The 13,039-nt window shown below is 47.4% G+C and overlaps 1 protein-coding gene across 1 annotated transcript in view; it reads right to left on the bottom strand.

Annotated features, from left to right (window-relative positions):
• Gpatch1 (G-patch domain containing 1) overlaps positions 1-13,039 on the bottom strand; it is a 38,606-nt gene that overhangs the window by 19,053 nt on the left and 6,514 nt on the right. The window contains exons 2-8 of the mRNA XM_051207261.1: positions 10,058-10,192; positions 8,947-9,032; positions 7,807-7,967; positions 6,853-6,950; positions 5,585-5,643; positions 4,078-4,320; positions 1,939-2,086 (exon numbers count right to left, since the gene is read on the bottom strand). Of these exons, the coding sequence (XP_051063218.1) occupies positions 1,939-2,086; positions 4,078-4,320; positions 5,585-5,643; positions 6,853-6,950; positions 7,807-7,967; positions 8,947-9,032; positions 10,058-10,192 (930 nt within the window). The remainder of the gene's footprint in view (positions 1-1,938; positions 2,087-4,077; positions 4,321-5,584; positions 5,644-6,852; positions 6,951-7,806; positions 7,968-8,946; positions 9,033-10,057; positions 10,193-13,039) is intronic.

The following is a 13,039-nucleotide window of genomic DNA, read 5'->3' as shown; positions in this document are numbered from 1 at the left end:
AGTGAAAGTTCTCAAGAAAAGTCATCTACTAACTGCAAGGGTCATTTCTCACACCAGTGCCCCAGGGTGTCTGTCTCTCAGTTTCCTTAGCAACAGCACAAATAAGACTCCCAGGCAACACAATCAGGTCAGCTGAGATCTCAGCCTAGGACAAACTCTTGTTGTAAATGAAATGCTAACAGTAGATAAAGACCACAGACTAAGGAAACTGAGTGAACAACACCCTCTGACTGGAGCTGGGCATCGCCCATTGGCTGCAGACTACCCTGTGACAAAGGCCCTGTGATTCACAAGATGACTCTGTAGAGTAGGCACACATAAGACTCATTCCAGCCTCATTAATCGATGGAAGAAAAAAAAAAAAATCCTCAAAGCCAACGGTGGAGGTTGGGTGAAATGAGGCTATATTCACTCAGTCAAAAGAAAAACAGAGTACATGCAGGAAATATGTACAAATTTGAAAAGGAGACAAAACATCCCCAAACTCATAGAGTCAGAACTGCGGGGTTTGTGGTCCTGGGAACAGCTGAAGGAAGGAAGGTCCCAGAACTCAGGGAGCTGCCGCTCGGGCTTCCTGGGGAGCCCATCAGCAGGACAGAGGCACTATATTCCGGAGGAGTGAAGCCTAGAATGTGCGTCATTGAGGACTATCAACTACTGTAAGGCACAGTGGGGTTATTCATTTAGCTAATTTATATACTGGTTACTGATATAAGTAAGATAATGATTTCAGTTTCTAGAGTATGCTCAATTAGTAATTAGTGGTTTACATTGTTATATAATTAACGTACCATTATCGACGGCATAGCAATACATTAGCTATATAACATAAATAGCTAGCATGCAACTATTATTACAATACAAATAACACTTCTAGTTTACAATCTGTGGAACTATGCATCTTTTGGGCATAGGAAGGTACTAGGACTGAGCCTGGGGCACTGTGCTGAGCGACTGTTAGATGCCCCCAACTCCCCAACCTGTCCATTGCCTGCTCCATTTCTAGGAAGCAAGACTGGAATGCTAGTTTAACGTAAACCACCACAGACACGGGCTTCAGATTTAGACTGCGCCATTATAATAATTCAGCTATAATTCCAGCCCCTGGGAGGTGGAGGCAGAACAGCACAGCGTCGGGGCCAGCCTGGGCTACAGAGTTAGACCTGAACTGAAAAAGAAGTTAGCTGAGGGACAAGAGCCCCTGGGTACTCGAGGGGAGTCAGGCTTAGCCCAACTCTGCTGTGCTTCAGACTGTCGGGCTGTCACTTGGCCCCCAAGCCTGGTGTTCTGACCTGCTGTTTAAGTTGGCTTCAGCTACCACCTTCCAGTTCCCTGGCCTCTGAGCCCTCGCTGCTGGCTGACAACAACGTGGTACCAGTCCCTGGTCCCAGGCCGCCTGCTCCAGCTCCTCAGTTCACACCCATCTTCACTACCGGCTTTAACTGTGTCTTAAGCCCCAATTCTTCCTCACATCCGATACAATGCAGGCCAGCTAGGCCTAGGCTTCACTGTGTGACTCACAGCGATCCTCCTGCCTCAGCTTTCCAAGTGCTAGAATTACAAGGAAGAGCCACTATACCAGCTTCCAGTGTTTCTCACCCCCCATTTTTTTTTTATTAATCTTTATTTGATGTGGATGGGTGTTTTGTCTACATGTATTACACCATGTGTGTACCTGGTGCCTGTGAAGGCCAGAAGAGAGCATGAGATCCCCTGGAACCTGAGTTAGAGGTGGCTGTGAGCCACCATGTAGGTGCTGGGAACCAAACCCAGGTCCTCAGCAAGAGCAGTGTCCCTAACCGCTGGGCCGTCACTCCAGCCCCACATCCTGCATCTTTGATATCCCCTACTCTAGAAGCTGGTACTCCAGTCAGAGACTGCATCCCTTGTTCCCAGGAGTCTGATAATCAGTCCTGCTGCCCCGGCTGTCAGGATTACCTTTCTGACTTTTGTATTGTTTGGGAGCTGTCCAGCCATAGAGGCCATCTCCAGGCTCCTCATCCTTCAACACAGTGTCATACTTGGACAGAGTCTCTGTGGCATAGATGTCATCATCTTCCTCTTCCAGGGCGCCGACACCGAAAGCCTGCAGAACACAAGGTTTCAAACCGAGCTCACAGACTGTGGGGTCCATCCACACTGCAAAACTACACCAAGCGTAGGATCCTGTAAACCACACGAGTCCTTCCAGATCACTGGGAGAGCAGCGAGTGGAAACCCAGATTAGAGGAACCTCCAGGCTACTGGAAAGCAATGACCAGAAGTGAATGCCACACTCCAGCACAGGCACAATCCTCCAGCCCCAGCAGCAGCTTCCAGCACAGCACAGGCAGAGATGTGAGGAACAGCCACACAGCACTGAATAGCAGAAACAGAGCTCTGAAAGGAGAAGGGCAGACATGACTGCCTGCCTATCTCTGGTCAGCATGGCCAAGGTCTGAAGACTGGGAAACAGTCTGAGCATGTTCATTTTCGTTGGAAGAATGAAGAAGGCATACAAGGAAAGAAAAGGCAATGAAACAAATTAACCATTTTCTTTTCTTTCTTTTTTTTTTTTTTTTTTTTTTTTTTTTCTGAGATACTATCTCACTCTGTAGCCCTGGTTGGCCTGAAACTTGTTAATGTAGCCCAGGCTGGCCTGAACTCAAAGCTGCACCTGCCTCTGCCTTCCAAGTATGGGAATTAAAAGTGGACACCATCACACTGACCTACTTTCCTTTTAAGAAAGAACCTGTGAATCCACATAAGAAGGTGGGCAATTGAAAGCTCCCCATCTTTCCAAAAGTAAAACCACCTCCAAGTCAAAGTGGCTTGGGGTGTGCAAAGTAACAAAGGAGGCAGGCTCAGAACTAAGTGGCTTTATTCACCTGTTGGGTCATCTTGCAGGCCCCAGATTGCAATTAGACTAAAGAAAGCACTGGAAAGGTGCTGCTCTGCTTGGCCCCAAGTGGATGGGAGAAACAATCCTACAGCCGGGAATGGTTTTCCTCCAAGAACACGCCACAAGCTCTTGGGCACCATTGGTAATTTTAGGAAGGCATGATGGGGGCTAGAGAAATGGCTCAGAGGTTAAGTGTGGTGATATATCATTCATAATTTATTAAAGCTTGCCTGAGGATTCAGAAAGCAAAGTCAGGAACAAGCAACAGAGGTCAGGCAGTGGTGGCACACACCTTTAATCCCAGGAGTCAGGGTTAAGAGGTAGATTGGTCTCAGTTAGTTCAAGGCCACCATGCCCTATGTAAGAGTGAAGAGTAACAGAGCTCATGCCTTTGATCCCAGCACCTGGGATCACAAGCATTTAATTCCAGCACTTAGGGGGTATATAAGACAAGAGCAGGGTCTCAGAGCTGGCATTCATTCTCCAGCCACATTGAGGACAGGAAGACACTGAAGTCTCAGGACTCTCCAGCCACGCTGACGAGAGGCTTCAGTCTGAGGTTTGGTAGAGCCAGGATCTACCTTTCAGTCTGAGGTAGAGTTAAGAGCTAGTGACCAGCTGCTTTGCTTTTCTGATCTTCAGCTTGAAGTTTGAACCCCAATATCAGTCTCTGGGTCTTTTATTTATCACGTTACAGTTAAGAGCACTGGCTGCCCTTCCAGAGGTCCTTAGTTCAATTCCCAGCAACCACATGGTGGCTTACAACCACCTGTAATGAGATCTGGTGCCCTCTTCTGGCCTGCAGGCATACATGCAGATAGAACACTGTATACATAATAAATAAATAAATAAATAAATAAATCTAAAAAGAAGAAGGAGAAGAAGAAGAAGAAGAACTGGAAAGACACACATCACAGGTGTCCAAGAAGAACCTTCAGGAAAATAGAACCTGGGGTTGGGCATATGGCTCAGTAAAAAAGTACCTGCCTAGTGTAAACAAGGCCCTGGGTTCCAGGCCCAGCATTGGAACAGAAAGAAACAGAGAGAGAGAAAAGAGAGAATAGAGGGGGATGGGGGGCAGGACAGAACTTCAAAGTCCTTACTGAATAAACAAAGTGCCTACTATGGGGCTGACCTAAGACAGGAAGTAGAGCTATTTGTCAGTGTTTCTGCTTGTACAATACAAAAACTTTTACCTGGCCAGAAATTCCCAATTTTCTTCCTTTACTCAGTCCAACATCTTCAAGAAGATGGCTGGTCCCCTCAGATGCTCCACCAAAAAAATTCAGATGCTCTCCTGGCCTTCCAAACAGTGCTTGGCGGGGGTCCAGGCCCTTGTAGGCCAGCCCATGAACGTTATCTTTAGGTGTGAAATCCACAGGCATGACGTCTTTAGGAGCAAAAGTCACATTATCGGGCAGGTAGTCATCATCCTCCTCCTATTCACGTGGGGGGGGGGGAGTTAAGATGAGTCACTCAGGGCGTCAAGGCCTTGGAGTGCAGTGACTAACTCCAAACAGAACAGTGGCCAAACTCAAGTTTCTGTTGCCAGGAATGGCCAGATCCCACCCCTAAAGAAATGATGCAACTCCAGAAACCGAGGCTGGAGAGATGGCTTGGCCGTTAAGAGCATGCTCTGCACTTGCAGAGGACCAGAGCTCAGTGCCCAGCAGCCACATCCGGCAGCTCACAACTGCCCGAAACTCTGGGGATCTGATGCCCCCTTCTGACCTTGGTGGGCGCCTGCACATACACTAAATAAAAATAATTTTTTAAAAGAGAAGAATTTAAAACAAGGGCAGGGATCGAGCTCAGAGGTACAGCATGAGCTTAGCATGCAAGGCCCTAGTTTCAAACCCCATCACAAGAAATAAATAAGCACTAACAAGACATGGTGGTGTACAACTTGAATCCCATCATCAGGGAGGCAGAGGCAGGTGGGTCTCTGTGAGCTCAAGGACAGGCTGGTCTATACAGTGAGTTTGGGATCAGCCAGGCCTCAGAATGAGATCCTGTCTCATTTGATTAATCAACAACAAATAATAAGAGTTGGGATTTCTATAGTGCTAGCAAATTGCTGACTATATCCTCTAACATAGTAATGACAGCTTTAAGGTAAGGATGTTTTATGACAGTGAAATCTAACAGATTCCTAAAATTGTTTATGACTTTACTATGTATTTATGTATTTGCTTGGGTGTTTTGTCTGTCTGGATCTTTTGCTGTTGTTGCATTTTTTTTCTTTAATCACATTTATTAATTTACTTACTTGTTTGTTTGTTTGTGTGGGAGAAACTATATGCACATAGGCAGGCATGCATTCCATAGAGTCCGAGTAGAGGTCAAAGGACAACTTGTGTGGGTTGGTTCTCTCCTTATATAGTGGGTTCCAGGGATCAAACTCAGGAAATGAGCTTGACAGCAATCACCTTTACCCATTGAGCCATCTCACTGTTTTTGGAGGCAGAGTCTCACTATATAGCTCAAACTAGTCTAGATCTTGAGACCTTCCTTTTGGCCTCAGACTGCTTACGACTTAGATTATTGGTGTACACCAGCATGCCTGGCAGTTTTTATTTTTTCTCTGTGATAGGGATCAAAGCCAAGGCTTTGCACATGCTAGACTCTACCATTGAGCTATATTCCCAGCTTGTGACCCCAAAATTTCACCATCATAGAGTAGCTCATTCTACTGTAACATACCTCAGATCCTTCAGAGCCTCCAGGCGGCAACGCACACCCATAGATCTTAACACCAGGATCTACAAAAGAGATCCCAAAGGCATTAGTCCTGAGTGACTGAGAATAAACACCAAGTCAGAGACACCTTTACAAGTGCAGCAGCCTTAGGGTCTCAGGTGGATGACAGGCTCACCCTGACCTGTGTCCCAATAACATCCTGCATAGACCCACAGGATACTACTCCCATCTTCCAAGAGTTCACTCACAGTCTGGGGACGCAAAGCACAAGGAAAGAACCTTGTCATGCTGGAGGTGTAGTGTGGCTCAGTGGTGTGGTACTTGCCTGGGCTATGTGAAACCCTGTGTCCCACCCCCAGCACCAAAATAAATAATAAGTAAATAATAAAAAGAAGCAGGAGGAGGAAATAATAATGTTGAACTATGACTCGGTGATTTGGTTAAGGTGTGGTTGCAAAGCAAACTTTTACACTCGTGGTGAGAATGTGAACCTGTACAATCCCTGTACATGCCTTACACCTAAAACCTTAAGAGATGTGCACGCCACCTAACTCAGGAAGTCTGTTTCTAGGATGTGCAGCTTTCAAAAATATGTCGTAGAGCTGGAGATATGGCTCTGGTTAAAAGCACTTGTTAACTCAGGCAGGGGATACGGGTTCCACTCCCAGCACCCACATGGCAGCTCATACTCTGTTAACTCCAGTTCCAGTGGCCTGACCCTGCTTCTGGCCTCCCAGAGTCCCTGCACACACATGTGCCACATACAGACTCACTAGGCAAATACACATATACATAAATAAAGGACTTTTTTTTTTCTTTGAGAAAAGGTCTCACTATGTAACCCTGGCTATCCTGGAGCTGTGCAGACCAACCTGGACTTCAACTCACAGAAATCCACCTGCCTCTGCCTCCCAAAGGCTGGGATTAAAGGTATGTGCTACCATACCCAGCTATTAATAAAATATCCGTATATATTCAAGAGGCAGAGGCAGATGGGTCTCTTTGAGTTTGAAGCCAGCCTGGTCTACAGAGCAAGTACCAGGACAGCCAGAGTTGAGACAAAGAAACTGTCTCAAAAAAACAAAAAACAAACAACAACAACAACAACAAAGCAAAATGATGTAGTTAAAAGTCATGGCACATCACTATAATGCTGGCACTCGGGAGGCTGAGAGTTCCAGGCAGCCTGAACTTCATACTACAACCCTGTCTCACAAAACCAACCAAACCAAAATGTGCCCTGTGGAAGTGGCCACAATCAATGGGCTTACCCGGTTTCTGTCGGCGTGGCTTCCTCTTCACTCGAGGGCCAACTCCTTGTCCTTCCTTCCAACCCATTTTTCTTAGCAGTTCAAAGCCAACAGACAGTCTACAGGACATGGGAACATTGGCAGTGAACTTCACTGGCAATGGTGACTCCTGGTCCAGTGCCTCTTGCCTGTCCTGTCTGGTTCATCCCACAGTTACAAGGGGAAGAGCCTGAGCTTGGGATCGTCTCTGCCCTGGGGACACACTCCTGCCTCTTTGGGCCTCTGAGACAGACCTATAGAGACTCTGGGCAAGGAAGCCTGTGGCTCAGGGATACCAGGAAAGTGTGAAGCTAGCACATCAGACCACACACCCAGGAGCAGGAGACAAAGCAGACAGAAAGCAAGAGTCGGGTGAGAGCCATGCAGCTTCTTCCGTCAGCCCGCTTAGTCAGATGGCATCCTTTCTTTTCTCTAAGCATGCTTCCCCTAGCACTTCGGACTTCTCCAACATTTTGGGCCTCCTTGCTCTCTCTCGAAGTCTCCCTCCCACCGTGGGTTTGCTCTCCCCACGTGCTAACTTCAAGGGCATGGCTTTCCTTTTTGTTCCCTCCAATCTCCTAGGCGGCTACCAGGACTTACACCCTTGCTTGTGGGACTGTATCAAAACCGAGGGCAAGGAGAAAGAAGGCAAAAGGGAGGCGAGCAGGGGAGGGGGGACAGAAGGGAGGGCAGAGGCAGGGTTGAACCCACAAAGCCAGAAGGGAAGCCACCCCAGTTCCTAATAGCCTTCCAGCCACGGACCCCAGTGGCTGGCTGGAAGCTAGAGCTCCTGAGGGTTCCGCTGCAGCGGTCAAGGGAGACCTTCTGAGTGAAACCCCTTCTTCACTTAGCCTCCCATGCAGACATCTATGTCTCCCTGAGAAAGATCACCACACGTGTGCAAAGCACCAAGGCCGGAAATGAGCCCCTTCTCACTTTGCCGGGGTGATGAGATCATCAAGCAGTGTGGCCCCAGGAATAGGGGCTGCGGCGGCCGCCAGTTGTCTGGCTTTCTCCCGTATTCTGTCTTTGGTTTTAGAAGCAAAATCATCTGTGGTAACAATTGCTTTAGGTGCTATCCCAAATTCACTAAGATCCTGCAAAAAAGGAAAAGTAAACAGAATTAGTTCATTTATACACAGACAACAAATGCACTTGTACTAACACACACACACACACAAACAACAAATGCACTTATGCTAACACACACAACAAACGCACTTGTATTAACACATACATACAACAGATGCACTTGTACTAACACACACACAACAACAAAATTTTAAAGAGATCGCTTTACTATAAATATGCAAGAGAGAGAGAAAGAGAGAAGTCTGGGGGCTGGAAAGAAGAAGACTCAGCAGTTATGAGCACTGGCTGTTCTTCCAGAGGACCTGGGTTCAATTCCCAGCACCCACATAGCAGCTCACAATTATCTGTAACTGCAGTTCCACGCAATCCAATGCCCTCTTCTGGTGTTCATACATACATGCAGAGAAAACACCCATATATGTTAAATAAATCATAAAAATTTAAAGGCAGAGAGAGAAGTCAGATGTGATGGCACTTGCCTGTGATCCTAGAACTAGAGGAGGCTGAAGCAGGGGGGTTTCAAGTTCAGAGCCAGCCTCAGCTACATAGCAAGACCCATTGTTTTGTCTCTAAAGGCCTCCTTGTCATCCTCCTGGTAGCGTACAGCTTACGGTTGCACTGTGCTTGATGGGCTCACAAGTGAACCCATGCCTGGCTTTTAAGGCCACGGGAGTTTCATTTTAGCCTAGCTGTCAGTCCCTTAAACCAAGGGGTGCTTTGGGGCGACAGAAAAGCCACAGGCTCAGCACCATGGATACTGAGTTAGGGCAACTGGAGATTTTCGCGGACATTTGCCTGTACATGACATTCCTGACTTCAGACTCTGTCCCACCGTCCCCAGCACAGACGCTGCTTGAGTGAGGGAGTGCACTGGTGCACAGGGCCCTGCATCACAAGTATTTACGAGGAGGAAAGTTTCTATCGTGCTTTCTGGGGACAAGGAAGGTGCCACAGCCAAGGACACTGTGTCACTGCCTGGCCTACCTCTTCATCCATAAAATCTTCAGGTCCAAGAACAGATTTGTCTGCCCTGTTCTGTCTTGAAGACACGAAGGTAGAAGGTGTCCATCCTGGAAGGAAAGAAATTTAGACGCTTATGACCCTAGACGGTATTTTACCTGCTGTTTGTTTGCTTTATTAAGATGAGGTATGGACAGCCAGGAACTCACTTGTAACCAGACTAGCCTCCAGTTTGCAGTGTTCCTCCTATGTGACAGTTTGGGAACTAGGGACTTAGCTCAGTAGTAGAATGGCTGCTTTAGCCTGCAGTGAGGTTCAGGGTTCTATTCCCCGGAATAAGAAATAATGTGGCGGTGCACACCTTTAATCCCAGCACTCAGGAGGCAGAGCAGGTGAAGTTCTGTGAGTTTAAGGCCAGCCTGGTCTATATAGTAAGACCCTGTCTCCAAAAAAGAAAAAAAAAAAAGGAAAAAAGAAAAGAAAAACAGCATGCAGTACTTAAATATAGAACCGATAAGACTAAGACTATCTAGTGTGACATTTTAACTTCTTTTTCTCCAGGTCATGAGCAGACAGTAGCTGGCATGTCACAGTCCTGTGGCAGGAGGTTCCTGGGCAGCTGTGATGTTATTCTGGCTCCTCAACCTCTGTGACCCCCAGCTGCCTCATGTGCAAAGCACCTGTGACACTTGACTTTCTTTGTCACTGGGGCAGAGGAGGCAGGCGGTGATTAGCTGCGAGTCTGCCTGAGGGGACTTAGGGCAAAGTCAGACGAAATGGAAGTCACTATCTGGCTGTAGTCACCTGTTGGCATCTCCCTGTTTTCCACACCGTCCTTCACTTCCAACAGCACTGAAGTCAACTCTGGGAGGCCCCAGATGTTCGTAGAACAGTTTCTGTGTTCTATGGTGTGTGCACCAAAGTGTTCAAACAAGGTCAGGAGGGAATCTGGACATGGTAGCTCAGGCTCTCACCCCAGCACTCGGGAGGCTGGGAATCTTGAGTCCCCGGGGCCAGCCTGAGCTACACAAGCAGCACCTAGGAGGGGAACCTTGAGCTCTATCATCCACACCCTTGAGTGGCTCTATCATCAACCATACGCTTGAGCGGTCCTCTGGCCTCTGCAGCATCATACCTTCCTTTGAGCCGACAGTATTGAAGTATCCTGCAGAGAAGCCGCCACTAAAGGCTCCGTGAAAGCGCTTATACCTTCCTTTCTCATCCCTGACAGTCTGGTCCTGAAGAGGAACGGGTTTCTTTGGTCTTTCACCTGGGAAAAAAGAAAGTGAATAAAAAGAGATGTGATGAGTTAGAGAAATTGTAGGGAAATGTCACTTCTTAAACATAATGAATTATTGTTCACTTATAACTCTGTGTAACCATTTATATGAAGCTGCTATTTCTAGACTTTATTAGCTTCTAGTTTATAAAATAAACCATTCTCCTAAGAAATATGTGCAAGAATGTCTAAGCTGGGGGCTGGAGCGCTGGCTCAGGGGTTAAGAGCACTGGCTGCTCTTGCAAAGGACCTGGGTTCAATTCCCAGCACCCACATGGTGGCTCCTAACCATCTGTAACTCCACTTTCAGGGGATCCAATGCCCTCTTCTGGCCTCTGCAGCACCAGGCATGCGTATGGTGTACATACATACACACAGGCAAACCTTCATACACAAAAAAAATAAATAAATCTAAATTAAAAAGAAAAAAGAATGTCTAAGCCTGGAGATGGCTCCGTGGGCAGAGAGCTTCCATACACGCATGAGAACCCAAGTTTAGGCTCCCATTCCCAGAATTCATTGTGGTGGGGGTTTGAACAGCCCCCACAGGCTCATGTATTTGAAGATTTGGTCCCCAGCTGGTGGCCATATTTAGGGAGGTTGTGGAATCTTTAAGAGGCGTGGCCTTGCCAGCCATCATGGTGCATGCCTTTAATCCCAGCACAGGGAGGTGGAGGCAGGTGGATCTCCGTGAGGACAGGCTGGTCTACAGAGTGAGTTCTAGGGCAGCCAGGACTACCTGAGAAGTACATCCCTGGGGGCAGGCCTTGAAAGCTTATACCCCCCCCATTGCAGTTCACTCCCCCACTGTGCTGTTGAGATATGCTCTCTCAGCTTCACACTCCGGCTGTCTGCTTCCAGGCATCCCTGCCATTATGGACTCTCCCTCAAGAACCCTAAACCAAAATAAACTTCTGTAAGGTGTTTTGGGTCATGACATTTTATCATTTTATCACAGCAACAGACGAGCAACTAATACACCCACCCACAAAAAGTCAGATCCAGTATCCCATGAGTGCAATCCCAGCATTCCGATTGCACACAGGAGAATCCCTGGAAGTCCGCAAGCCTGGTGCACACAGGAGGTCCAACACACTCACGCCATGCACACATATGTTCACACACATAAACATGCACACATACACACATCACAGCAAAGATAAAAACATTCTCCTTTTCCTACTGAATTTCATTACGAAATCCAAATTAGGGCTGGAGAGATGCTCAGTGGACAGTGCTGTGCAAACCCCAGTGACTGTGTATAAGCCAATGTGGATGTCTACAAGCCAGCGCTTGGGCAGGGGAGGGGGGTGGAGATGAACTCCCAACCTTGACCCCTAAGCTCCTGCCAAGTATATCCCACCAAGTATATGCAGGTGCACATACATCCCAGACACACACAAATAAAAACACTTTTAAAAAACTATACTGGGGCTGGTGGCATGGTGGCACACACTTTTAATCCCAGCACCTAGGAGGCAGAGGCAGGAGGATGTCTATGAGTTCAAAGTCAAACTGGTGTACATAGTTCCAGGCCAGCCAGGAGTATACAGTGAGACTCGGGCTACAAGCACATACATATGTACTGGGGGAAGGGTTTGAATGGATGGAGTTGAAGGCTCCCGGCAATGAAGGGGGTGAGATGCTGGAGTGGCACACGACACCGAGAAGGTTTCGGTGGTAGGAACGCTGTTTGGGGTTTAGGGCCGTCTGCATGCTAAGCACGTATCTACCAAGTTATACCACCAATCCTGAAAGGGAATACTTTGCCTCTGTGCCTTTTCTAGAACACCATCTCTGACTCTCTACAACACTCATTTGTAACACTCCCTTCAGTTAGTGCCCTTTCCCTCTAATCTTAAGCTTCCTTAACTTCTCTGACTCTCCACTCAGTCATGAAATGCTCTTTTTAAATTGATGTGTGTGTGTGTGCGTCTGTGTGTGTGCACATGCCATGGATGTGTGTGTGCCTGTGTGTGTGTGTGTACACCTGCCATGGAGTGTGTGTAAGCTTATGTGTGCACACTTGCCATGGAGCATGTGTATGTGTCTCTGTGTGTGCCTGTGTGTGTGTGTGAACACATGACATGGAGTGTGTGTGTATGTCACAGCAACTTTCTGTTTTTGCTGTTTTGTTTTTCAATGCAGGATTTCTCTGTGTAGTCCTGATTGTCCTGAAATTCCTTCTGTAGACCAGGCTGGCCTTGAACTCAAAGATCTGCCTGCCTCTGCCTCCCAAGTGCAGGGATCAAAGGTGTGTGCCACCATGCCTGGCAGAGGACAACTTTTGAAAGTCAAGTTTCTCTTTTTACCGTGTAGGCTCCAGGAATCAAACTTGTTGGACTTGGCAGCAAGCACCTTTACCCACTGATCCCTCTCAGTGGCCCACAGATAATGATTTTTACATGCCTTCCTTTTCCTACCAGGACTAAAAAGGGCTGGGCTGTTACAATGTGCAAGCAAGGGCACTGCTTTCCTTTAGCCTAAGGCAACGGTGCCTTAAGCCTCAAGTTTTCAGTGTGTTTGACCCAAACTGCTGCCTGTAACTCCAAAGTTCTGAATTTATTTAAAATGTAAAGAGAATCCAGGTGTGGTGGCACATACCTGTTCTGCACAAATGTTTGGAACAGGTAGCAGGCTTGTGGTCAGTTAAGGGCATGGTCACAGTGCCCTGAGCTCTTGGAAGCTAACTCCACCCTTACTTCATCGTCCTTAGTGTTGGACCTCAGGCAGCTGAATCTCTGATGCCTTAGCTGCCCCAGCTCTGAAATGTGAATGGCACTAACACTAACTACCGTACTGGCGAAGTAAGACAGGACTGTGTGTTAGAGACGATCA

This window comes from Phodopus roborovskii, unplaced genomic scaffold (genome assembly GCF_943737965.1).
Source record: "Phodopus roborovskii unplaced genomic scaffold, PHOROB, whole genome shotgun sequence".
Lineage (NCBI taxonomy): Eukaryota > Metazoa > Chordata > Mammalia > Rodentia > Cricetidae > Phodopus > Phodopus roborovskii.
The sequence above is the reverse complement of the archived record's forward strand: the minus strand, read 5'-3'. Positions and strand labels throughout refer to the sequence as shown.